Source organism: Eschscholzia californica, unplaced genomic scaffold, assembly GCF_041429995.1.
Source record: "Eschscholzia californica isolate CP2 unplaced genomic scaffold, dmEscCali1.0.p SCAF_4, whole genome shotgun sequence".
NCBI classification, from domain to species: domain Eukaryota; kingdom Viridiplantae; phylum Streptophyta; class Magnoliopsida; order Ranunculales; family Papaveraceae; genus Eschscholzia; species Eschscholzia californica.
In genome coordinates, this window is record NW_028238461.1 from 9,516,265 (window position 1) to 9,539,855 (window position 23,591).

The 23,591-nt window shown below is 35.1% G+C and overlaps 3 protein-coding genes and 1 pseudogene across 6 annotated transcripts; 2 read left to right on the forward strand and 2 right to left on the reverse strand.

Annotated features, from left to right (window-relative positions):
* Window positions 1–472: 472 nt before the first annotated feature.
* Window positions 473–3,451, forward strand: LOC147542419 (bidirectional sugar transporter SWEET14-like). Its single transcript, XM_086632674.1, has 6 exons — window positions 473–870; window positions 1,937–1,973; window positions 2,085–2,295; window positions 2,425–2,586; window positions 2,695–2,814; window positions 2,919–3,451. The coding sequence occupies exons 1-6, from the start codon at window positions 819–821 to the stop codon at window positions 3,183–3,185; spliced, it is 849 nt and encodes a 282-aa protein (XP_086488800.1). The 5' UTR covers window positions 473–818; the 3' UTR covers window positions 3,186–3,451.
* A 691-nt stretch (window positions 3,452–4,142) lies between these two features.
* Window positions 4,143–7,782, reverse strand: LOC147542420 (serine/threonine-protein kinase PBS1-like). Of its 2 annotated transcripts, none has more exons than XM_086632671.1 (5): window positions 6,954–7,782; window positions 6,153–6,361; window positions 5,804–5,993; window positions 5,241–5,632; window positions 4,143–4,903 (listed from the first exon to the last, which is right to left on the reverse strand). In XM_086632671.1, the coding sequence occupies exons 1-5, from the start codon at window positions 7,075–7,077 to the stop codon at window positions 4,409–4,411; spliced, it is 1,410 nt and encodes a 469-aa protein (XP_086488797.1). In that variant the 5' UTR covers window positions 7,078–7,782; the 3' UTR covers window positions 4,143–4,408. The 2 variants fall into 2 exon arrangements, with proteins under 2 accessions (XP_086488797.1, XP_086488798.1); XM_086632672.1 differs by having other exon boundaries at window positions 6,153–6,355; window positions 6,954–7,550.
* Window positions 7,783–13,110: 5,328 nt separating this feature from the next.
* LOC147542421 (uncharacterized) lies at window positions 13,111–17,388 on the reverse strand. 2 transcript variants are annotated; one of them, XM_086636791.1, is made up of 7 exons: window positions 16,670–17,388; window positions 15,564–15,726; window positions 14,807–15,007; window positions 14,486–14,731; window positions 14,037–14,187; window positions 13,620–13,854; window positions 13,111–13,535 (listed from the first exon to the last, which is right to left on the reverse strand). In XM_086636791.1, the coding sequence occupies exons 1-7, from the start codon at window positions 16,998–17,000 to the stop codon at window positions 13,174–13,176; spliced, it is 1,689 nt and encodes a 562-aa protein (XP_086492917.1). In that variant the 5' UTR covers window positions 17,001–17,388; the 3' UTR covers window positions 13,111–13,173. The 2 variants fall into 2 exon arrangements, with proteins under 2 accessions (XP_086492917.1, XP_086492918.1); XM_086636792.1 differs by having other exon boundaries at window positions 15,564–15,952; window positions 16,191–17,219.
* A 3,171-nt stretch (window positions 17,389–20,559) lies between these two features.
* LOC147542422 (exocyst complex component EXO70C1 pseudogene) lies at window positions 20,560–23,227 on the forward strand (annotated as a pseudogene). Its single transcript, XR_015224115.1, has one exon. The product of XR_015224115.1 is annotated as an exocyst complex component EXO70C1 pseudogene (transcript).
* The last annotated feature ends 364 nt before the right edge of the window (window positions 23,228–23,591 follow it).

Genomic DNA, 23,591 nt, shown 5'->3' on the forward strand with positions numbered 1-23,591 from the left:
TAAAACCCTAAAGCATTTAGTAGTTAGCACATCTTTATACTTTGAAAATTTTCTACATAAACTAGTCCTAGTGTCACACGTTAATAAAAACCCTAGAAATGCAAAAGGTAGTTGACAAATATTCTTCTAATCTATGCTTGCATGATGCATGCATGCATGTATATGCATGATTGGTTAAAAGAAGATTAATGTGAAAAGCTAACTCTATTTATCTCTCTCTGTAAATTGAAGACAATAAGAAATGTCCACGTAGCAATGGAAAACAATGTACACCTAATGAATATAATAAGAACAAGAACAATAACAAGAAGATGATTGTTTAATATATTTAAATTTGTCTTGTATTCTTTCATAACTGAAAAACCCACAAATTAAGCTTCTATCAAAAGTAAATCATCCGTGCAAATCATATTACTTTAACCACAAAACCGTGCATATAAAACAATCAAAAACATCCCCACCCAAAAAAAGTAGTATTAGAGAGAGTTTTAGAGAGAGAGAGGGAGTTTGAGAGAGAGAGAGAAGAGAGAGAGAGAGAGAGAAAGAGAGAGAGAGAGAAACGGCTAGGTAGAATAACTTATGAGTTTTGGTAGGGTCACGTGAAAAACTCACCCACCTTGTCCTTACCTTGGTACATAATATATTATATACCCCACCTTCAACCCTATGCCTATATATTCTTCCCCTCCCATATCACTTTGACATGCAGTTGTTGAAGTGAGTGAGAGTGACTTATAAGTCATAGAGAGAGAGAGAGAGAGAGAGAGAGAGAGAGAGAGAGGAAGTGTGTTGTAACTTAGAGAGAGAGAAAGAGAGAGATGGCCTTCTTCCCCATGTCAAATCCATTGGCCTTTACCTTTGGCATCTTAGGTAGTCTACTACTTGATTATCATTAATCAATCTTTGTCCCTCTCTCTTATTGTTTTTTGGATATGAGTTCACAATAATATAGCTTCTTCTTCTCCGAAGTGTTTCTTGCATTGGTAGTTAAATATGTAATTTGGGTACTCACTAGCTAGAGATAAACTTAGGGTTTTGTCTTCCATTATATCTTAATTAACTCAAATGATGGATTAAGTTCACATAAAATGATAAGAATACTGTCCATCTTAATTAACATTAGATCTTTATTTTTGTTTTAGGTTTTTATTCCTTGGGTTTTTCTTAATTAATTACATCTTAATTGGCACATAAAATTATTTAATGTGATAAAACAATACATCTAGCTTATACTAGCTAGAACACTTCTTCATTCAAAAGGAAACTTATTCTTGACTTACCCATAAATCTCGCTATTTCGTCATTTATATATCTTTCTTCTCATTTTTTTAATACAGTAATACTCGAACCTTGGTATGTCGTTCATGGATTCTATTGTACTTTTTGGAAGTTTGATTTATTAAACTGTAACATATGAGCAGCTCAATTTTTCCTTTTTCCATTTCGGTTGATATACATACAGTACGCGTGGCTTAACAAGAATCAACAACTTAATAGTACACATATATTGTATGCTCGAACTATTTACTTCCCTTGCTTATTAGTATAAACTTACTTTATTTTATGGCAAAATCCTTTTTCACAATGCACCTTGCTTGTTATCCATCAATGCTACTTTCACTACGCGCTAACGTGTTTAGGTTGGTAATTAAGTTAGTGAGTGATGATACCATATCATTAGGGTTTGGAATTACGTCGTTTTAACACTAACTTCTACGTAATTGATAACCTATATATTAGGCTATGAGTTTAGTTCTATAGCTTCTAAATATAGATAAATTCTTAAGAACAACAACCATGCAGGTATTTTTCTAGTGTTTGTTGTTACCTTTAGTTATTGCATCTCATTGCTTTCACGGCTAGCGTAATAACAATTAGTATTTTTTTTTACTTTTATGAATCGTACTAATAATATTTATCGTTTGCGATATTTTAGGTAACCTTATATCTTTATTGGTGTGCCTTGCTCCGGTGTAAGTTTCATACCATAATACTCATTTTAACATAATGTTTCGATTTTTGGTTTATATATGAAGGAGTAATAAAAATATAACTAATGTGGCGGATTTACTCTTTGATAATAGGCCAACATTTATCCGAGTTTACAAGAAAAAATCGACAGAAGGATTTCAATCGGTACCGTATGTGGTTGCCCTATTCAGTGCCATGCTTTGGATATTCTACGCAATGGTTAAGACGGGTGATTACCTTCTTATCACCATCAACTCGCTCGCCTGTGTCATTGAGACAGTTTACATAGCCATATATCTGACCTATGCACCAAGGAAGGCTAAGGTACTAATCTTAATTAGTTCATCCTCGTCATTTCGTCTTCACTACAACCTTTTTGTTAATGAACTAGGGTTTCTATGTTTTGATTCTTATAAGCTGCCTAATGAGAATTACATTAATATGAACTTACAGATCAGGACAGCCAAGTACATTTTGTTCTTGAATATGGGTTTATTCGGTTTGATTCTTCTTTTAACTCTCTTACTGTCGAAAGGACCAAACCGTGTCAAAGTCCTCGGATGGATTTGTGTTACCTTCTCTACTAGTGTCTTTGCTGCTCCTTTAAGTGTTATGGTGAGAATATTTTTTGTACTAGTGAGACGTTATATGTCGTATTCTTCTACCATAGAATTATGTAATTTTATGTACTAATACGATATTTTTTTGTTAACCTATATATAGAGGATGGTTATACGCACAAAAAGTGTAGAATTCATGCCGTTCTTCTTATCTCTTTTTCTCACTCTAAGTGCTATCGTTTGGTTCACATACGGCATGCTTCTAAAAGACTATTATGTTGCTGTAAGTACCTCATCTCCCCGAGCCCAACGCAATATTTCTACTTGTTTACCGCCATTATTTCATGAGCCTAATTTGATATTTCTTGTGTTGTTGATACGATTTAGCTACCGAATGTACTTGGATTCGTATTTGGAATGGTTCAAATGATCATATATGTAATATACAAGGACAAGAAGCCACAAGCAAATGTTGTAGAGATTGAAGAGAAGGTTGGGGTGGAAAGTGTAATCGTCGATGTTCTTAAGCTAAACACACTTGAACTTCCACATGAGATCCATTTGATTGTTGGTCTGAATACAGAAGATGATAAGATTCATGTTGAAGAAATAAAAGATGATCAGAATGATAATCCACCTGGTGATAAAGTTTGATTAATCATTTTTATGTATTCAAACCTGTATTTTATCAGGTCCTATTTCCACTAGTCCTATTTATTTCATTTGGTGCCCATATCTTTGGACTAGGAGGCTTCATTCCAATTATTGCAAAATCTCTCTCTCTCTAGACTTTGTATCACACATTCTCTCTCTACATCACTTTGATCATTAGGTACTACCACTGCTGCTTGTCTCTAAATTATGGAAATGTAAAAGGTTGACAGAACTTAATGCATTAGAATGGAAATATTGTCAATCAATAGTTGTATGTTTAATGTTAATAATTATATTGATGCTACGCTTATAAGACTTTATATAGAGATCCGTCTACTCGTCAAAAATCAATCTGTTCTAAAACTTCTTACTTTAATTGGTAGAAAACTTTTGAACGAAAACTAAAGTGAAATACATTATTCAGTCTGCTCGTCAAAAATCAATCTGTTCTAAAACTTCTTACTTTAAGTGCTAGAGAACTTTTGAAGGAAAACTAAAGTGAAATACGTTCTTCGGTCTCTTCGTCAAAAATCAATATGTTCTAAAACTTCTTACTCTAATTGCAAGAGAACTTTTGAAGGAAAACTAAAGTGAAATACGCTCTTCAGTCTACGCGTCAAAAATCAATCTGTTCTAAAACTTCTTTCTTTATTTGGTAGAAAACTTTCAAAGGAAAACTAAAGTGAAATACTTTCTTCTGTCTACTCGTCAAAAATCAAGCTGTTCCAAAACTTCTTACCCTAATCGATTGAAATTCTTTCGAAGGAAAACTAAAGTGAAATACGTTTTTCGGTCTACTACTAAAGTGGAATACGTTCTTCGGTCATCCGAAACAAGACGTTGAACTACTTCAACCCACTTTACCTAGTCGAATAAGTATATAGAACCAACCATGTCGGTCTAAAATGGGTCATTTGTTTCCTATTAGACATATTGAAGTATAACAGAATCAAGTAATTAGCCTTCAAACTTCTTCTTTTTTCCTCTTTTCCTCTTCTATTAACTTATGACAGATAAATGTACATTTTTCCACCATGATTTTGCTTCTTCAGTTCATCCCAGTCAAGGGTTCCCAAAGTTTCTCCAACTATAAGAACAACCAAAAATACTCTATAATGGGACTACCAAAAGTTCTAGTTTTCCGATATAATATTAAAGACACTGACTCTAAACAAGTTTCTCTACTCCCACTACGATAAATTGTTAAGACTGGCAGGTAGAAGCTAGGAACTTCCTGAATTGGCACCATCAAAACTGCCTTGAGCACTCTCACGCCTTTTGTCCCGCAAACTCTCTCCCCACATTTTAGCCTCAGCAACGGCTCTCTCTCTGTCCAAATCCCGGTTGAGCATTCCAGCAGTCTCCCTTGGAGAGTCTTCCTTTTCAGAACCTTCCAAGTCCCACTTGTGGCCCGATCCTCCCCCTTCCTCGTTCTTGCTAATCCTTACACCGCTCTCATCTGTGCTACCACCTCTGTTCCTTCTATTTTCCTTGTTGACATTACGTCCTGTAGGTGCATTAGGATCGTAGGCCTGATTTGCCAAGTACGACAACGCAGTCACCACGTCCGCGATGAGAGGACGAGTACAACCTTGTTCTTGGATACACATGGATGCTACCGCTAGAGCCTGGTACAACCCTCGCAATGGGAAGCGACCTTGTAGTCGCGGGTCTGCCAATTTTGCAAATTTACGACGATCGTTGAACATGGGTCTTGCCTGTCGAAAATAAGAAACATGTCAGTGAGACCAGTAAGTTACTGAGACACTCTATTGTTGTCTACTTGGAAATTATGGAAGCCTAAAGGCGAAAGTTGAACACATACAGAGGAACTTTCACCTGAAAGTTGGACTCAATAAAATTACGATTGGAAGAGGAACTTCAATGCGAAACAAAAGCAGAAAGTTCTGGTTTACTTGTTTGTTTGCCGTGATACCATAAGAGAGTCGATATTTCATTTTCTTTCTACTACAGGAAGTTATTAATTTTGAAATAGAAGACAAAGAGAGAAAGAGTAATTTTGTTGAACCGCATTAAGGATGGAGGGAAGCTTACCCACGCAACAAGGTTCTGTTCTCCATGAGGTAAGGTGCTATCGATGGCCTTACGTCCAGTAATCAGCTCCAACAAGACAACCCCAAAACTGTAAACATCAGACTTTACAGTCAGTTGCCCGGTCATGGCATACTCAGGAGCACAGTAACCATAAGTTCCCATAACCCTAGTAGATACATGTGACTTGTCTCCAACTGGACCAAGCTTTGCGAGCCCGAAATCTGATAGTTTTGGTAGAAATCCTTCGTCTAATAATATGTTGGCCGATTTGAAATCCCTATAGATAACTGGAGGGTTCGCCTTGTCATGTAGATATTCTAACCCTTTCGCTGCACCAGCTGCAATCTTCATCCTTGTGTTCCAATCTAGTCCTTCCTCATCAGGTGGCAGATCTACAAAAACATCAAATCATGTTTGTTTGTGTTCTCCCAAAAACTTAGGTGAAATAGTAACGACTTAATGTTAACGAGATCAAGAAAGACCACTAAAAAAACACTAAACCAAATCTCATACTTCGGAAATTTGAGAAAACCAAATATTGAGGTAAGATATGACAATGTTACCATGGAGATGATCTTCCAATGATCCCAAGGGCATGTATTCGTACACAAGAAGGCGTTGATCACCATCAGCGCAGTAACCTATCAGATTGACAAGGTTAGGGTGATGTAGAAGGCTGAGCATGAGAACCTCCACCAGAAATTCTCTATTCCCCTGGAGCCCATCCTTATTCAACTGCTTTACTGCCACAGCCTGCTCAAAGTGCACGAATGTGTCAAATATGGCCTCAAGGCTTAAACTAACCAAAATCAAGAAACACGAATAACGCTAATCTACCCATGATTAACACTTTTTCAACCGAGATCCAAAGAAGCAAACCATATAACAAAACGACTTATTATTAAAGTTTACCTGCCCAGTGCTTTCAAGAGTTCCCCTGTATACACGTCCGAATCCACCTTCCCCTATGAGATATTCGAGCTGGAAGTTCCCGGTTGCAGCTGCAAGTTCTCGGAATGTGAATGTCTGGGCAGCAATATGAACATCGGGAATGTCTTCCGTAGCCGAAGTTTCCCTTTTCGATCCATCGGGAGAGTTTCTTGATCTCAATCTGTCTGCTCCTGAATGTAAATAAGACAAGTAAAATCGGCATATCTATCAAGCACTATAAGAATTTCACGGTTAGCCGAAACCATAACTAGTGATCATTCTCGACCACAAAATAATCGAATTTAGATTGTAGATCACCAAACACTTATTACATTAGCATAAATAGCAACAACAACAACAACTCATCAACCTAAGTTAACCAAAACCCTAGAATAAATATTGCTGTCAGCCCTAAAGGACTCATAAATTTAGAATCTCCATGATCCTAAAATAACCAAATTCAAATGCAGATTCAGATACCAATTTATCAGAATTCAATATCTTGGAGATACCCATTAACCAAATTGATCTCTAGTATCAAAAATATATCAATAACTAAAAATAGGAGGAGTACCAATTCAATCAACAAGACTTTTGCAGAAACCTAAAAACTCAATTCAAAATTGAAAAAGAAGTATAAATTTGAACAGAATTTGGAAAATTTTGAATGCAAGAATGATGGAATCAATGGAATTTCATATCATTTCAAACTTAAATCAAACAAAACCATAAACCCATATCTTCAAATCAATCAGAAAAGAAACTCCAAAGATAAAAACTGACCTGAAGATAATTTAGCAACATTGGGGTTTGCTTCTGTCTCAATTTCTTGTTTATCATCTCTTCTATCATTTACAGGATTCAATTGTTTCTTTTCTTTTGAATCAAAACAAGAAAAACAACCCATATCTTCAAATCAATTCAATTCTTCAGAAAAAAGAAAATCAAAGAAATCTAAATTCTTTTAATTATCTAAACTCTCATGGTCTTCCTCACTCAATATGGATTGAACCCCAAAAACAGAACAAAGGGGAGAGAAAAAAAAAAGTTTGGGTTTTGCTTTGAGGTTGAGAGAGAGAAAGGGGGGAAGAGTTTGATCTTCAATCGGCTTCTTCTTATATATATATATATATATAAGAATCAAACACACACTTTTGCTTCTACCCTCTCACTCTCTCTCTCTCTCTCTCAAACAACTTATTTTTTGTTTATTAACATGCCCAATTAGATTTTATTTTGAACAAAAGAATAAGGAATTGAGAATCTAATCATTAAGACCATTCTATTAGAAGATATGATAAGTTATAAATACTTATCATTTTTAACAAATCAAAATTCACAATCTTAAAGATTATATAATGATTCTAAAATTTGTGATTTAAAAGAAAAACATTTATGTGTATCATATATATGATTATGGTTATCATTAAATAAAAAAAATTATAAAATTAAAGAGAAATCTTTTAAGAAAGGTAAGATTTAGGTAACTAATATGTGTGAGATTGTGGGGGAGAGATAGGAATTTTGTTGGAAGTCAACAAGCATATTAAATCATCTTTTGAAATTGGTATGAATGTTGATGTCATGGGGAGGTGAGAAATGTTTGATTAATGGCCATTAAAGTAGAGTGTAGGTAAGGTAAAGTGATAAGATAAGGTGGGATAACATTATATCATACTTACAAAAAATAGAGAAATTTTTTATGTTTGATTTTTCATGTGTTAATTTTGGATGGTAAGCTAAAGATTTTAACGATTGTCTTAGAGTGGTGGTTGATAGTTTAAATGTCCATTTGGAATATACGTTAAGTTACTAAATCTCTCGTAACGTATACATAATTTGCAAGGAGAGTTAAGGATTAAATTCGTTAATTTGTGAAGAGACGTGTTAGCTGAAAAACTCAAATACTTGAATTAAAATTGGCAAAGTTGAAGGCAGTTGTATACTATAATTTACATATTTAAGTAAATCAGATGGGTTTCAACAAAAAAAAAAAGTAAATTAGATAGAAAACGTTAACATAAAATATTTGTAACTAATTGTTGTTTCCCATTTTATTTCTTGAACAAATGGTGTACATCGTTTTAGAAGTAAACACACAAAGAGTCAACCCCAAAGATAAAAAAAAAATTGATAATTAATGTAAATTCCATAAAGTACTTCCTTTATTAACAATTTTTTATAAATGGTGTTGACCTAATTTCTTACTTTTCCTTCTGTTTTTTTTTTTGTGATATTTTATTTTTGGTCAGCTTCATTCTTCTACATTTATAGTGAATGAGTCAATAATGAGTCTTTGCTGGTTGATAAAGACGCATAGAATCTTTTATCCTAGCTATAAAGAATATTGAAAGTTTTCTTACTCCCAAATACAAATGAAAAACATTATCACCTCAGGTATTTATATCAAATTACCACTCATCCAATATAAAATATGACTTCCTATTATAACCTAATCTTGAAAAAAAAAAAATGGTAAACGTGAGAGAGAGATTTTGGCCATTAGATATCCTTGAATCTTTTAATTAATTATAATTAAAACGTACATTCTGACCTACAACCATTTAAAATAAGGAGCTATAACGCTTGACTGTTTAAATAAACCGTTGTTACAACCATTTAAAATAATGAACCATAACCCTTAATCGTCTAACTCGTTGTTACAGTTGAAATTTTCTAAACATTTCAATAATCAATAATTAAAATGTAACATAAATTATGATTTACCTTTGACTTACAAACCTAAAATCACATGAATCCTTTTGGAGGTTCCACCAATAACATCAATGATTCTACTTTTTTTTTTTTTTTTTTTTTTATCAATTCCTGAGCATAAAATTCCAAACGTTTTTAGCTCACTAATTTAGGTATCACAAAGTCAACACATGGTGATGGTAATAAAAGTCAACGAGGCATTTGCAGTGTTTCCTTAAACTTTAAACTGTTTAGTTTAAGTTAATTCATTCTTATTACTTAATTAAAGTGTTTAAATTTAATTTAATCGAGATGATCAAATGTCAAAGTTTCCGAGAATAATGGTGATTAAATATTAAGACAAATGCTAAGCGAAGCGGCATTATTGCTCCACACAACTATTTGCTAGACACAACCGTTTTGTTTTCTAATAAGTTGTTAAACTACACCAAAAGTTGATTTATTAGTTTCATGTAGCAAATATTTTGTCGAATCTTAAATTGTTAAATACATCTATTCTATGTTTTAACTCTACAAAGTTATTTACTAGACACAACTTTTTCTTCTGGTAAACTGTTTAAAAAAAAGTAAAATTTATTTTATTGTTGTTATCTAGCAAATATTATGTTGAGAATCTAAAAAAAATATCACTCCAAATAAAATCCGAAAAATAGTAAATATAAAATAGATAGAATTTCTTTTTAAAAGAGAATACTAATTTGATTCTAATACAATCTATTTTATATTTTTATTTTAATAAAGATTACTAATTTGACACTAACACATTCTATTTTAGAAATTCGTTTTAAAGAGGATTACTAATTTGACTCACACGCTCTATTTTAGAATATCTTTTTTAAAGAATCACTAATTTGACTATAACACAATCTATCTTTTCTCTTTAACTAATCTATCGTTAAGAGGGGGTGTCGAAGCACATCAAAAATTGTTCCACTTGCAATATCTGCGAAGGAAAATCGCTTTGTCAAGATAATTTTGAAAGAAAATGCTCCAGTTCCACGATTATATGTTAGTTGGAACATCCAAATGAGCCTTTTGGTTCTACCTCGAATTACAGCTTGGGATGCTCTAATTAGAATATAATATTTTTTGAATATTTGTCAAAATTTAATTAATGTTTAGCTTAATGTTCGATAGATTTTATTTATGAACAATTAGTTATAGTAATAAAAATTTGAACCCCTAGATTTTTAGAGAAAATCTCGATTATATTTGATCTTTTTTGTGATGTTGGTTTAACAATTTATGACAATATTGAACTCATTTTATTTAATTATTTCTAATTGTTTTTTTTTTTAAGTAAAATAGAGTTGTGTATAGTATGATGGAGAAATTCTAATATACTTGATTTTTGTTTATTGGGTTGCTTAGCAATTAAAGACACTATTTTACTTAGTTTCATTTTATTATGTTTGTACAGTAGTTGTCTTTACTAAAATTAAAGTTTCATATACCAGCATCCAAGATTAAACTACTTTGTTTTTTTTTTTTTTTTTTGTTGAACTACTTTGTTGAAGTGTGAAAAGATAGTTGAGGGGGAGAAAATGCAACATGCCACGTATGATCAGATTGATTTAACGAATAGGGTTATACCACGTCATACTGAGATGACGTGGCACCAACAAAATCCAGAAGCTACCCCACAGTCCACATGCCCTTTACTCTCCTTCTCTCTCATCATGAGAAACGAGAGAGAGAGAGAGAGAGAGAGAGAGAGAGAGAGATTTTGTATTTATTTAAGGAGATCTAATGTGAATGGTGACGACCAAGTTCCAAATATTAGACCACCTTAGGAATCAATTTTGTTACCGATCACTATTTAATTAAATCCCAAACTTTTTTTTTTGTTGAAAGATAAATCCCAAACTAATTATGTGAACAGATATAGGACAGACATAGGGAGAATGAGAATATCCCCTTTTTTTCTTTTTTAAATCCTGATTAACTACATCTTAGCAGGGATTTTGAGATTCGACTTGAATGGTAGTGGTACCAAGAGTCAGTCATATAACATCAACTAGAGAAGGTTCAACAAAAAAGAAAAACTAGAGAAAGTTCCCAAAATGTTTCAAGGATATTGGGCCTTCTATTGTAGGGTACTTCCTTGGCTACGGCCTTATTAGGGGTGGGAATTGGGCGGGTACAGACGTCCATGCGCACTTGAAGCATCGGGCTGGGCGGGTCGGGCACAAAAGTTTAATGGCTATTAGGGTAAGCGGGTTAATTGGGTGGGCAATTTTGGAATTCGCCTTGCTCATTACCCGCCCAAGCCCATTAAAAAGTTCGGATAATTCGGGTATGGGCGGACGGGTAGCGGATAATCTCATGAGTTGAAAAAAAAAATCACTTTTTCCTCTTTTTTATAGAATCTGCAAACACCTTTCCCTATTCTAAAGAGACAATGTGGGATTAAAACTAGACGTTATTTGTGTTGATCCTTTTAGGAATTTAATCTCACATTGAAAACTAATGAAGAATTCTCATGAAATATAATATAAACTTACCCCACTCTTTGTTCCCTCAAAGTCAAAGACTACTTCAGTATTCTACTAGGAATTCTCTTGGGCCATTGCAAAGCAATGTATTGGGTTCGTGTGATTGTCCTTAAACATTGTTTACCATCTCAACTAAGCCTAGCAACATAGACAGCTAGGGCTTCATCAACCCATAAAGTTGATGTAATTTGGTTGGTTATTATTGAGTGAGGTTAAGTGGGTGCTGGCATGGGCAGGTGCGCGGGTAGAGGTTTTAACCCACGCCCGCCCACTAAAATTTGGCGGGATGGGCGGGTTGTGCCCAAGACGGGTGTGGGAGTCCATGGTCATCGTTGGGCTCGGGTGCCCGTGGGCAGGTTCGGGCTCATGGGCAAAATTCCCACTCCTAGGCCTTATTACGCAAAGTCTGCTTCGTTCAAAACTTTGAAAGCCGAAGCTAAAGTGACGAAGGCAACATAGAACTCCAAATGGGTTCCATCATAATTGAGAGCATCTCCAATGCAAAACTCATAAAAATCTCTATTCATCTTATGTGTCAAGTTCCAATTGAGATTCTCACTCCTAGGTGGCCTTAATAGATATCCTCAATTTTTTTTTTCTCCAATGCAAACCTCTAAACTTATCTTATTTACTTATGTTGCATAGTTATTTTTGTCAATAAATAATTAGTTATTTTAGAAAATATAAAAAATTCGATTCTTATTGATTGAAAATCAAATATTGATGAGTTGGACAATTAGAGATATCTCAAGCTATTCCACCCTCGACACGTCATCTTAGAGATCCAAATAGAGTGTTGCATTGGAGAGAAGTTTTAAGAAAAAACTCTAAAAATTCTAAGTGGCACTCAGAGTTTCTAAGATTGAGTGTTGCGTTGGAGATGCTCTAATTCGTTTGACAGTCCTTATGTCTTGTGTCGAAATGATAGAAGGCTTGAGCTGGCCCACGATTTTAGACGACCACCCCACCGGAAAGGTACATATATTGTTCCCTACAAACATCTTTGGTTTGGGAAAAATTAATCAATCATTTTTCTTTTATGTTTTCATTATCCAAGTATAGACTTGGAAATTGTATCTCTAGATATTCCTAAAACATAACTTCGACAAAAATATTAGTATGTGAGGTGTGCTTAACCAACCGACATTGTCCTACGCATGGTAACCCTAAAATTTATGTGAGAAAGAGACATACTATAGCAATGGTGTGGTGTCATATTCAATCTCTTATCTCCTATAAATGGCAACCCTTCAATTTCAATTTCTTACTTCATCAAAAAAAAAAATTTCAATTTCTTTTTCTGGATTTATATTCTATATGCAAATAATACTTGCTTTTCAATCCCATGGATGCAATACTACCTCACATTAACAACCATCAAGAATGGAACACATTTTTCCTTTATAGAGTGTTGTCACCATCACTTTTTACCCCATTTAATCAACGGACAAAAAAAGTTTGTACACAAACGATTGACTAATACAAATCTATTAGCTTGTAAAACTCTAAATGATGAAAGCAACCTTGATACTTCTAGGCCCCTCACACTCCCCCGAAAAGTTTCGTAGATGTGGATGGGCAGAATTGGAGGAGAAACTCTATCTAAATCTTGACCTGCCACTCGAATTCAAGTGAGACACTGGTAGAGTGGTAGGGCAGGGATTTATTTTCCGAACAAAATCAAAATGCTCGAACGTTTGAGCCAAAATTTGATGATTTGCAACAGGACATGAAAAATATTCTTACTATATAAGAAAAAAATAAATCGGATCAACCTGAAAAAATCATTGATATCAACAGCTTAAACCTTGACAATTACGAAAAACTGGAAGGGTTTTAATGATGTCTTTCTTGGACTTACAGAAAGACTGAAGATGGGTGTCATTGACTAGACTGAAATCTGTTAGTTGGACACCAAACGCTTCTAATCTATGAGTATCTCGTAAAAGAGGTGATTGCCATTCTCCGTCAAACCATGCCGGTGGTAACAGTGGAGTAGAAGCACATTGATTTGGTTGATGACGACAACTCAATGGACCTGCAAATCGGTTCCATACATGTCCCCATCCTACTTGAAAACGCAAACCCTCTGCTAACAAATTACTTTGGAAGCTGCTCATGAATGAAAAGCTCGGGGAGCTAAAAGAATTTTCACCTGTTGGGGAGAAAAAGATTAATGACTTCTCTATTGAAGACTCTTTCGTCGTGAAAAGAAATAGTGTGTGAACTGTAAATGTACCAAGTTGGCGAGAAGCTGCCAGAGCTGCAATTAGTTGAGCATAGGTGGTCCCAACACGCCTGTGTGCGCCTGAAATAACAGCATATCTAGCTCGTGATGCTAGAAAGAAGTCAACGAACGCGACCCACCTAGGTGCTGGACCCCAATCTTTCACTCTGAAATCTAATTGGTTGCCTCTATTTATTCTCCTATTAGACATATTTCCTTCGAACATTTCATAATCGAAGTGAAGAACCTGATTCAAGGACAAATAATGAAACTATCATCAGAGGACATCACATTAAACAGATCGAGTTAGAAATATTTGATCTGAAGTTTTAGGTCAATTAGACCGATTTCTCTACTGATCCACATATTAGCTACCCCTGACCCTGAGAATATATAGTGAAAAGAGCAGAGCAACTCGGTTAACATTACCTCAGCAAACTCCTGAAGCATTGGTGTAATATCCTTTATAACAGATGGTGTGTCTGAAACCAAAACCACCCGAGGTCTACCCACCTGGTTCTGATAAGTAACCATAGCTTTTCTTATGCAGTTCAATGCTGCTTGTACTGCTCTCACTGACCTGAAACCAAGAAAATAGGAGAACGTTTACTGATATAGAAATATCTTACTGATCAGACTCCGAAGTACATCCTTTTTGGGTTAAACAATATACCAAAACCATAAGATTTACATTTGGGTATTCATTCCATGGTTGCATCAACTTTATTGTGGTAATTAGGTGATAACTCGTCAACTCAAACATTAGCCAGTTTTTCTCACTCTACCTGATTGGTTCCTGATTCAACTGAGTTTCTAAGATTCTCATACAACAAAGGTATTACATTTATATAGATATACAGACATGTTAGCTATAATACCTATTCATAAGCATCCGCATGTGCAGAACAATATCAGGATCCCCGCCACCTTGAAGAACCCAGTTTACTGCTTCCTCAACATTTTCCGAAGGAGATATGAGAACTCTCATCAGCTCTCCAAACACATTAGGCCTAGATTCAAGATGTTCTGGCAGCCCAAACAAATCATGAGCGGCATTTCTCATCTCAGGGTGTATGTTCTTCAAGAAAAACTGAATAGCAACTGCATCTGTTGTGCCCTGAAACCTGCCATAAAAAGTTCAACATTGATCTTATGGAACACCAGAATAGAACAAGTTCTCCAAAAATTTCTTTTCTAACCATATTATGGGTTGCTTCCATTTTCTCCAATTGCTACAGAGAACATTTGTTTGAGCAGGTTTCTCGAAGTCATCAGTTCTCATAACAAGAAGCTTCCTGTACTTACTAGTGCAGTTGTTCTGTCTCCAGAGATGTTTAACTTCTTTCAACGTAAAGGAAACGTCGGAATAAGAAATATATTCCCCAAAAGGAAATTTCCCCCTGAAACAAGTTAACAAAGAAATTATTAAACAGAAACATCTAATAATATGATACAAACTACTAATTACTCAACCAAAAAAAGGAATGAATTTTTGAGGGAAGAACTAACTATAACCAGGAAGTGTAGGATCTAGTAATGTTTCTCTGATACATAAGCTTGTCAGGGATACAGGGATTTGTTTGTTATAGTATATTTGACGAAGAATGGCCCCACATTGGAAGGAATTCCTAAGAGAATTACTGAGAGACTAACTAAAAAAGAAGGAAACACCACAAAAGATGCATGATTGCCCCTAGCTGGTGTAGAAATACAATCCAACTTAGTTCATATGACACTGGGGACCACTCGACCATTTATTCTTGTAAACATCAGTATTTTCTCTATGCACTAGAAAAAAATATTCCGTCTACCCAGATCTTATTCGAGGCAGATAAATAGTGTAATAACTACCAAGTAAAACTGCAAGCAGTACCAAAATTCACTTTTTTTCTTTATTGACAGAATAAAATTTCTTTAAATTATAAGACAGGAAGGCTTGAAAGATAACCAATATGCCTGGTTTGCCCAACGATCAGGGAGCGATTCAACATGACGCTCAACGCAGCACCAGTTAATATCTTGTACATTTCATTGCCGAATCCTGCTTCTGATGCTTTTCCAAGGACAAAACCATGGTTACAAAACTGCTCAGGAGGAAGCTCACGGATTCTTGAAGCACCTAACATGCAAAATAAACATGGAATCAAGTTATTTCCAAATTAAGTATGAACATACATTAATAGAACTCCAAAAAAAGCCGTGGTCCGACACAAACTACATTACAGAGCATACTAAGGGCACACTTGTGGTTCAAAAGATTCAGCTTGTTAATCACTCAAGTGGAAACGTTAAGCTGGAGTAACTAGTAAGAAGCGCCTACTATGGGGTCTTTCAAGTTTAAATAACTGATTGTCGAATCATTAACGTATTTTATGGAATCGTTTGACTTGTCCGTGGATTTCCTACTTATACGAGTCCAAAGCTGCATCTAAATTCATTTTCGAGACAAAGTCAAATTGTTTCTGCTTTACGTACTAACAATAACAATAATAACCAAAAATAGGAATGTTAGTTTTTCTTTCTCATATTGGGTCAATATTTCAGATTTCTTTCTAAGAACGGAGAGTGACCGAAAACGGTCACGTCATTAGAGCTCTCCATGTATCCATTCTTCACAATTGCGGATCACGAATAGATCTTGCTATGTTTAGTCTCTGCATCTAGTCATCACTAAACCGAGAAATTTAGTAATTACAGCGTTAACCCATGTTTCCATCATTTTCATGGATCTTCCTTCTAGTGGTAGTTATTTTTGTGGGTCTTCCTTGACCGACGTGGTTTGGGGGCCTATCTCACCGCAAAAGTTATCACCACCCCCCTCTAACAACCAATGTGAAACTAACACCAACAATTTCCATCCAAGGGACCATGATTAACTATTATCTTTCTAATCTTAATTAACAGCTTAAATAATCGAACAAATTGATCTTCAGTGATAAATACCTATCAGAAGAGACTATATACGACAATAAATACTATCTTATTCATCTTAATTAGTACTAAGATAACAACATTAAGAAGAAAACCTTTAAACAGATAACAATTTAACAATATGTATATACCGTTTAATTGGAAGTGACGACGAATCATATTTCTCACTCTAAGACTTTCATTTTCATGTCCATCGGTGAATATCTCGCCCATTTTTTCCACAGTTGCACACGAACCTGATCCTCCTTCTCCTCCTCCATCAGTTTGATTTCTGATGATATCGCCTGAATCATCTTCTTCTTGTTCAAGAGTAATAATCTCAGTCGGAAAGGAAACTCCGGTTGAAGGATCAATTGACCTAAGAGTGAGCAATAATAATAAGCCAAAACCAGTAAAGAAGATAGAAATGAAAAGAAATACATGTTGACATTGACGTCTTCTTCTAGATCCAGTAAGCCTCATTTTGAATCGATCAGATCAGATCACTGAAATCTCATTTGTGGTTCAGACTTTGCTGCTGGATTTTGTTGACCTAAAATTTCAGGTATTTGAAACTTGATAAAGAAGATCAAATCCAGAAATAAATTATTAAAGAAGAGATATAAAAGTAGCTAGATTGAAATCTGAAACCCTAGATATAAGGAAGATCGGGGTTTCAGTCGGTGTGATTGTTTTCTGATTGGGGTTCTGACGGTATGACCCATTTATATACGAGCACGTGATATGGAGACCGACAAAAGAAACTCATGTTGTTTGTGCACACACATACACACGGGTTTTAGTAGAATGCACATGGTGTGACCGTGGCACATGATCTAGTGCCGTACTTTTTTTTTAATATTTTATGTTCGCGTAAAACTGTTGTCTATGTACGATATTTGATTGTCCATATATTAGTTACCAGGTTTAATTCGTGAATTCTGATGTATTTATGCGTTATCTCTGCATGATACATTAATGAATTGCAATGATTCTTGTAGTTCGTATAAAAAAGAAAAGTTCCCGCTGGTTTCACAAGCAGATCTGACAAGATCTGGAGTAATTTTGAGTCTCTCACTTGAATTAATTGACGTATAGTTACGGGAACAAAACTACGAGACCTTAATAATGAAAACAATACATAATCTTAGGACCACAAACAAAAATATTTAGATTAAAAATAAAATTTTTAACCGTCATTCTTATTCTTCTTCTTTCACGGCTACTCCAAGTAAACTACAACCACTATCACCTCAAACCTTATTTCTCGAACCTTAGATATAAAAAGATAAAATCCCTCAATCTTCAGTTAAAGAAATTTTTATAGGGGTTTCTATAATATGAATAATGATATTGATGAGATAAAATCCTAATTTTTTCAATTTTATTTTGCATTTTCGTTTTCTTGTAGTTTGGAAGAATTAAATAAGATTTCATGAGCAAAAGTTGTGATGAAAGAGACGACAACCTAAATTTCGTGAAAAACATACGGTAATTTACTGTTTTTCTGTTTTTCCACGAAATTATAAGTTTTTTGTAGTTTCCCACAAAATTATAAACAGATTTATTGTAATTTCTCACAAAACACGAGCAGATCCCCTCCTGCAGACCGAGCTCATCCGAGGTTTCTAGCTTTCCAAACGATAGTAGATCTTCCATGAACTAGTTTGATTTTTTGTTAAACAAACTATCATTTGATTCTTCAAAAATAAATAATATGTTTGAGTTAATATTACCTTTCTCTTAGAAAGATTTTCCAACCATATCCTTTGGTTTTCTTGATCTTGCCATGTTAAACAACCTTTCTCTCTACAGATTTTGTTGTTGGTGAAGAAGAAGAAAAAGGTGTTGTCTAGATTTTATGGGGAAGGGGGTGTTAAAGTAAAATAGTCCAATACTTAGACATGAATTAAATATATATTTTTTGAACGCAACACACATTAAAAAGACAAAGTTACATTGTTTAGTACCTTATTCGGTAGTTTCTTTTTCTGTTGAGCAACCTTATTCGGTAGTTACGAAATAACACATCCAAAAGGACTAAAGGTAACTAGCGATAAAAACACGAGGGACCAATTAGACGAAGGAGTCAAAGATGGTCCTAATAGCGAAGGTTCCAAATTATGCACTTGGAGATTGCAAGTACGAGGCAATAACATATGTCAATGGGCTGACCATTTATACGCAATTTTAGGCCATTGATCTCAGTTAACACACGCCACGGAATTTCCTGATCTACGAACAAGATCAAATCCGTCACAACCCTAGCACCCCCTTCGATGATATTAGACTCAACCCCAGTTCAACCGCCAGATCCACTCCAAGAGAAAACCCTAGAACTTCATTGTACAAAGCTAAGAGAGGAGGGATCCTTCGAGTTTTCGTACCAACAATGTTGCCTTTGAATCCCTAGTAATGGCCGCACAAGAAGCCTCTCCTTCTCTAAAAGACCCATCGAAATAGATCTTTATAGATCTGAGATGTGGCGGACACCACTGAAATGCTTGCAAATCGTTAGTAATACCAGAAGATTCAAAGAGATTTTGTAGATACCTGAATGATTTCTTCGTTCGCCACCAACATCTTGTCAGATCTGGAGTAATCTGCTAGAAATGAAGTTTTTTTTTTTATAATGATAAGCGGGAGAAGCCCGAACCGAATACAATGAAATGAGGAATCAAAACACAGCAAAGAAATCAAAATTACATCATTTCATTTGCCCAACCCTTTCCTCATCCTCACTGTCCCTCTAGAGTCCGCATTAACAATGTTGACTAATTCCACCGGCAACTGACTAATACTCAAGTGAATTACCCCCGGTCCGAGCTTCATCTTTGACAAATAATCAGCAGCTGGGTTTGCTTCTCTGTAGACATGATAAACTCAAAAACTCCTAAATTGGTTTCTAAGCCTCTGAACTCTCTTCCATAAACGCCTCGCCCTCCATGGTAGTTTTTTATGTGGTTTTGCAAGAAGTAACTTGATATTCATCGAATCGAGACCAAGCTCAACTTCCTGCAGTCCAGCACTAAGTGCTAACTCCAATCCCAACTCAACTCCCTGCAGCTCATGTATTAAGATAGTTTGTCCATCAACCTGACCAGTGGCTGCGCTGACAACAGTCCCCTCCGAATCTCGAATAATGACTCCATACCCCGCGTCCACCTCGTTCAGAGCACCATCTGTATTAATCATATATCTCACTGCCATCGGCCGAGTCCATTTACATGAAGTATAAATCGACTTTTGAAGAGAGATAGTAAGATTCCAGCGATCGATGGTACTCCGATTATTCTCGGTATCTTCAAACCGTTTGGTAACGATTTTCAGCTTGATCCGCACTTCATCACAAATGGTGTGGATAATTAACCCCGGCGACATGACATTACTTCTAAACTTGTTATTCTGCTCCTTCCAAATATGATAAACATTGGCATAAAAGTAGACGACCCACCCGGGCAGCAATAGAAAGCCCACCAAAGTGATTAAGACACCACTGTAACTCCTCTTCCCAATCAGCAACACATACTCTCTGAAATCTCATCTTGAGTTATACCACAAGTCATCCTCAATTTCATGATGTAATAATATTAGAGTAATGTTCCCCTCAAATTTATTGTCCATATATTTCTAATTTTTTTTTTTACATAAAATTATTGTTCTCAGAATATATTTTATTGATCAAATATCAATTATTTAAAACAAAACGCTAAAACGACTGTTTGAATAATTTAGAGTTCATAAAGGTGAACAAACCCGATAGACTTATCATTTTACCCCTTGTCTTATTTGATATGTCGACACGATGGTACACTTAAATTTTATTCTATTCTTTTGAGTTGCATGGTACACCTAGATGGTATATCTATCATTTTCGAATGGTGAATTAGACACATCACACATCCGAGGAACGTTTGACCCACAAATAAAATAAAGATCGTAAGCATCAATCACGCAATGGGACGTCGTGGGTAACACAAATCAAACCCTAATCAATTCCTCCATTAATAAACTCACATTTCTCTCCCTACAAACCATGACTCCTCCTCATCCCTTCACCTCAACCTCTAATCTCCCCTATGACCACTTCTTCTCTTTCTCTAACCCCTCTCTCTCTCTCTCTCTAACATCACTCCACATTATTTGTGAGCAATTATCTCCTTCATTTCCGCACTCCCTTCTATCCCATTTTTCCATTCCTTTACCCAATTTCATCTACCCACTTCTTCTTCTTCCTTTCTCTATCTTCTCCCCCCTGTTTTCAAACTCCACAAATGGAGAAAACATCATCTCCTTCTGAAAAGTCCGGTAATTTTGCCACCCTATTAACCGACACCATCAACTCCGTTAACCCTTCTTCTTCTTCTTCTTCTTCTTCACTTGATCAATCACAACAACCTAACACTCCTTCCTCTAATCCCAATACCCAATCCGCCATTAACATTAACTCCCCTGCTCCAACTGAATCTCCCAAGGTTGACATTGACGACGCCATCATCACAACAGAACAAGATCAATTACCCCAGGCAGATTCAGAAAACACCCAAGAAGAAGAAGAAGAAAAAACATCTGATTCCGAATCCAATCTCGCTAAATTATCCGAAGAAATCGATCAATTTCTAACTCTTCTTTCATCATCATCGGATCCTAACACCATTGTTGATGATCAGGATTCTCCTCCAGATGATAAAGATAATGCAGCTCCACCACCATCATTACCAGAGATACCCATTTCGATTGAGAAATTTCTAAACTTAATTGAAGCAGAAATTCTCAACCAGGAATCAAGCAAAGAACCAGAAAAATGGTTACAAGAGGATTCAAAAGAAACCCCTAATCTTCTTCAATCAATTAATCGAATTTCAAAATTGACGAAATCCCTCCAAGATTTCCATTCCCATCCTAATTACTCTGTTTTAATTCATCGAACAGGTACTGTTCTTCATAAATCAATGGTATTTTTAGAAGAAGAATTTCAATCAATTTTAGAAGATTCAAGAGTTACAGAAACAGAGTCCATTGTTGTTATCGATTCGAAAACAAAGAAACAGAGTTCATTCAAAGGAGATCATTCCGATCGATGCGTATTACCGGAGCCTGGATCTTCCGGTGACGTCAAATTCAATGGGTATACATCAGAAACCAAATCAAATTTGAAGAAGATAGCAACCACCATGATTTCATCAGGGTATGAAATAGAATGTTGTCAAATTTACAGTTATACTAGACGAATTATATTCGAAGATAGCTTGAATAAACTAGGGTTTGAAAAGATAAGTATTGATGATATACAAAAAATGCAATGGGAATCACTTGAATCAGCAATTTCAACATGGATTAAAACATTTAAGCGTTGTGTCTCTGTTCATTTCCCGGGCGAATTAGAACTCTGTCAATCAATTTTTGCAGATTATAATCAAATTTCAGCTACCCTTTATAGTAATCTAATAAGGGTTATCATAATTCAACTTGTTAATTTTGTTGAAGCAGTTGCCATGACTAAAAGATCAGCTGAGAAGTTATTCAAGTTACTTGATATATATGAAACCCTAACTCCATTAATGGATGAAATTTTCATTAATGAATTCTCGAACGATGAACTCAAATCAGATTATTCATCGGCTAGATGTCGAATTGGAGAAGCTATAGTAAGTATATTTTATGATCTTGAGAATTCAATCAAGAGTGATATGAGTAAACAACCAGTTCCTGGTGGTGCTGTTCATCCACTAACAAGATACACCATGAATTATCTGAAATATGTTTGTGAGTATAAAGACACATTAGAACAAGTTTTTTATGAACATAAAAAGATCGATCGGTTCGATTCAGAGGTTGTCGATTCAGAAAACAACAACGATACACCGACACATAAGAGCAGAGCAGAACCACAATCTCCATTTGCAGTTCAAATTATGAATGTCATGGACTTGTTAGACTCGAATCTTGATTCGAAAGCGAAACTCTATAAAGATATTTCATTGAGTTACATATTTTTGATGAATAATGGTAGGTATATAATGCAGAAGATCAAAGGAGCAGATATAAATCAATTAATGGGTGATAATTGGAGTCGAAAACGATCTTCGGATCTTAGACAATACCATAAGAATTATCAAAGAGAGACATGGAGTAAAGTTTTGAGTTGTCTTAGAGATGATGGTGGTTTACAAGTAAATGGGAAAGTATCAAAACCAGTACTAAAAGAGAAGTTCAAATCATTCAATTCTTTATTTGATGAGATACATAAGACTCAAAGTATGTGGGTAGTGAGTGATGAACAACTACAATCTGAGCTTAGGGTTTCGATATCGGCGGTTATGATACCCGCTTATCGGTCCTTCTTAGGTAGGTTTAGTCAATACTTGGATCCAGGGAGACAGACAGAGAAGTACATAAAATATGGACCCGAAGACATCGAGACATCGATCGACGAACTTTTTGATGGAAATCCAGCTTCAATTGTAAGAAGAAGAACATGACAATGAAGAGAGATAGATTAAAAAAAAGAAGGAAGGAACTAGGAAGGTAATGAATTCATATTTTAAACTGTTTCATTATTTTCACCTTATAATTAACTTTTTTGATTTTGGTTGTTAATGTTATTTAATTGTGTGGTTCTGCATTTAGCATGTAAACTAATTAATGTTACATTGATTGTGGTTCCAAATTGAATAAACCATATACTAAGTAATTTTAGGTTCTAGATCCATTGGTTTAGCTTGATCCCATGCATTAATTGCATGAATATCCACCTTATGTGGTTTTTGGTCTTTTCTTATTCGAAAATGGCTCTCCCTTCAAAAGAAATGGAAAAAATCATATCGAAATTTGAAGTGGACAGTCGGATTTGGCCTAGTGTCTCTAAGTTACTTATTCGGTTGTCTAACTCAGAATTTAACCAATTTTTCAAACACCGTAGCAGTGTCGCATGAATTCATTCTATCATTTTGAAATATAAAACACAAACGGTCATAGAAATAAAGTACCATATCAAATCATAATAACAAGAAAAACTATATTATTTGTTATACTTATGTTCTAAAACAACTTTAATATTAATTAAAGAAATAT

Excerpts from the sequence above, each read along its gene's own strand:
- LOC147542419 (XM_086632674.1), top strand. The coding sequence starts at position 819 with ATGGCCTTCTTCCCCATGTCAAATCCATTGGCCTTTACCTTTGGCATC. Across the intron at positions 2,296-2,424 it reads ATGCACCAAGGAAGGCTAAG|ATCAGGACAGCCAAGTACAT; the intron begins GTACTAATCTTA and ends ATGAACTTACAG. Across the intron at positions 2,815-2,918 it reads TAAAAGACTATTATGTTGCT|CTACCGAATGTACTTGGATT; the intron begins GTAAGTACCTCA and ends GATACGATTTAG.
- LOC147542421 (XM_086636791.1), bottom strand. The coding sequence starts at position 17,000 with ATGAGGCTTACTGGATCTAGAAGAAGACGTCAATGTCAACATGTATTT. Across the intron at positions 14,732-14,806 it reads TGGAAGCAACCCATAATATG|GTTTCAGGGCACAACAGATG; the intron begins GTTAGAAAAGAA and ends TTTTTATGGCAG. Across the intron at positions 13,536-13,619 it reads GGCAGCTTCTCGCCAACTTG|GTGAAAATTCTTTTAGCTCC; the intron begins GTACATTTACAG and ends TCTCCCCAACAG.
- LOC147542420 (XM_086632671.1), bottom strand. The coding sequence starts at position 7,077 with ATGGGTTGTTTTTCTTGTTTTGATTCAAAAGAAAAGAAACAATTGAAT. Across the intron at positions 5,994-6,152 it reads CTCTTGAAAGCACTGGGCAG|GCTGTGGCAGTAAAGCAGTT; the intron begins GTAAACTTTAAT and ends CACTTTGAGCAG. Across the intron at positions 5,633-5,803 it reads ATTGGAAGATCATCTCCATG|ATCTGCCACCTGATGAGGAA; the intron begins GTAACATTGTCA and ends ATGTTTTTGTAG.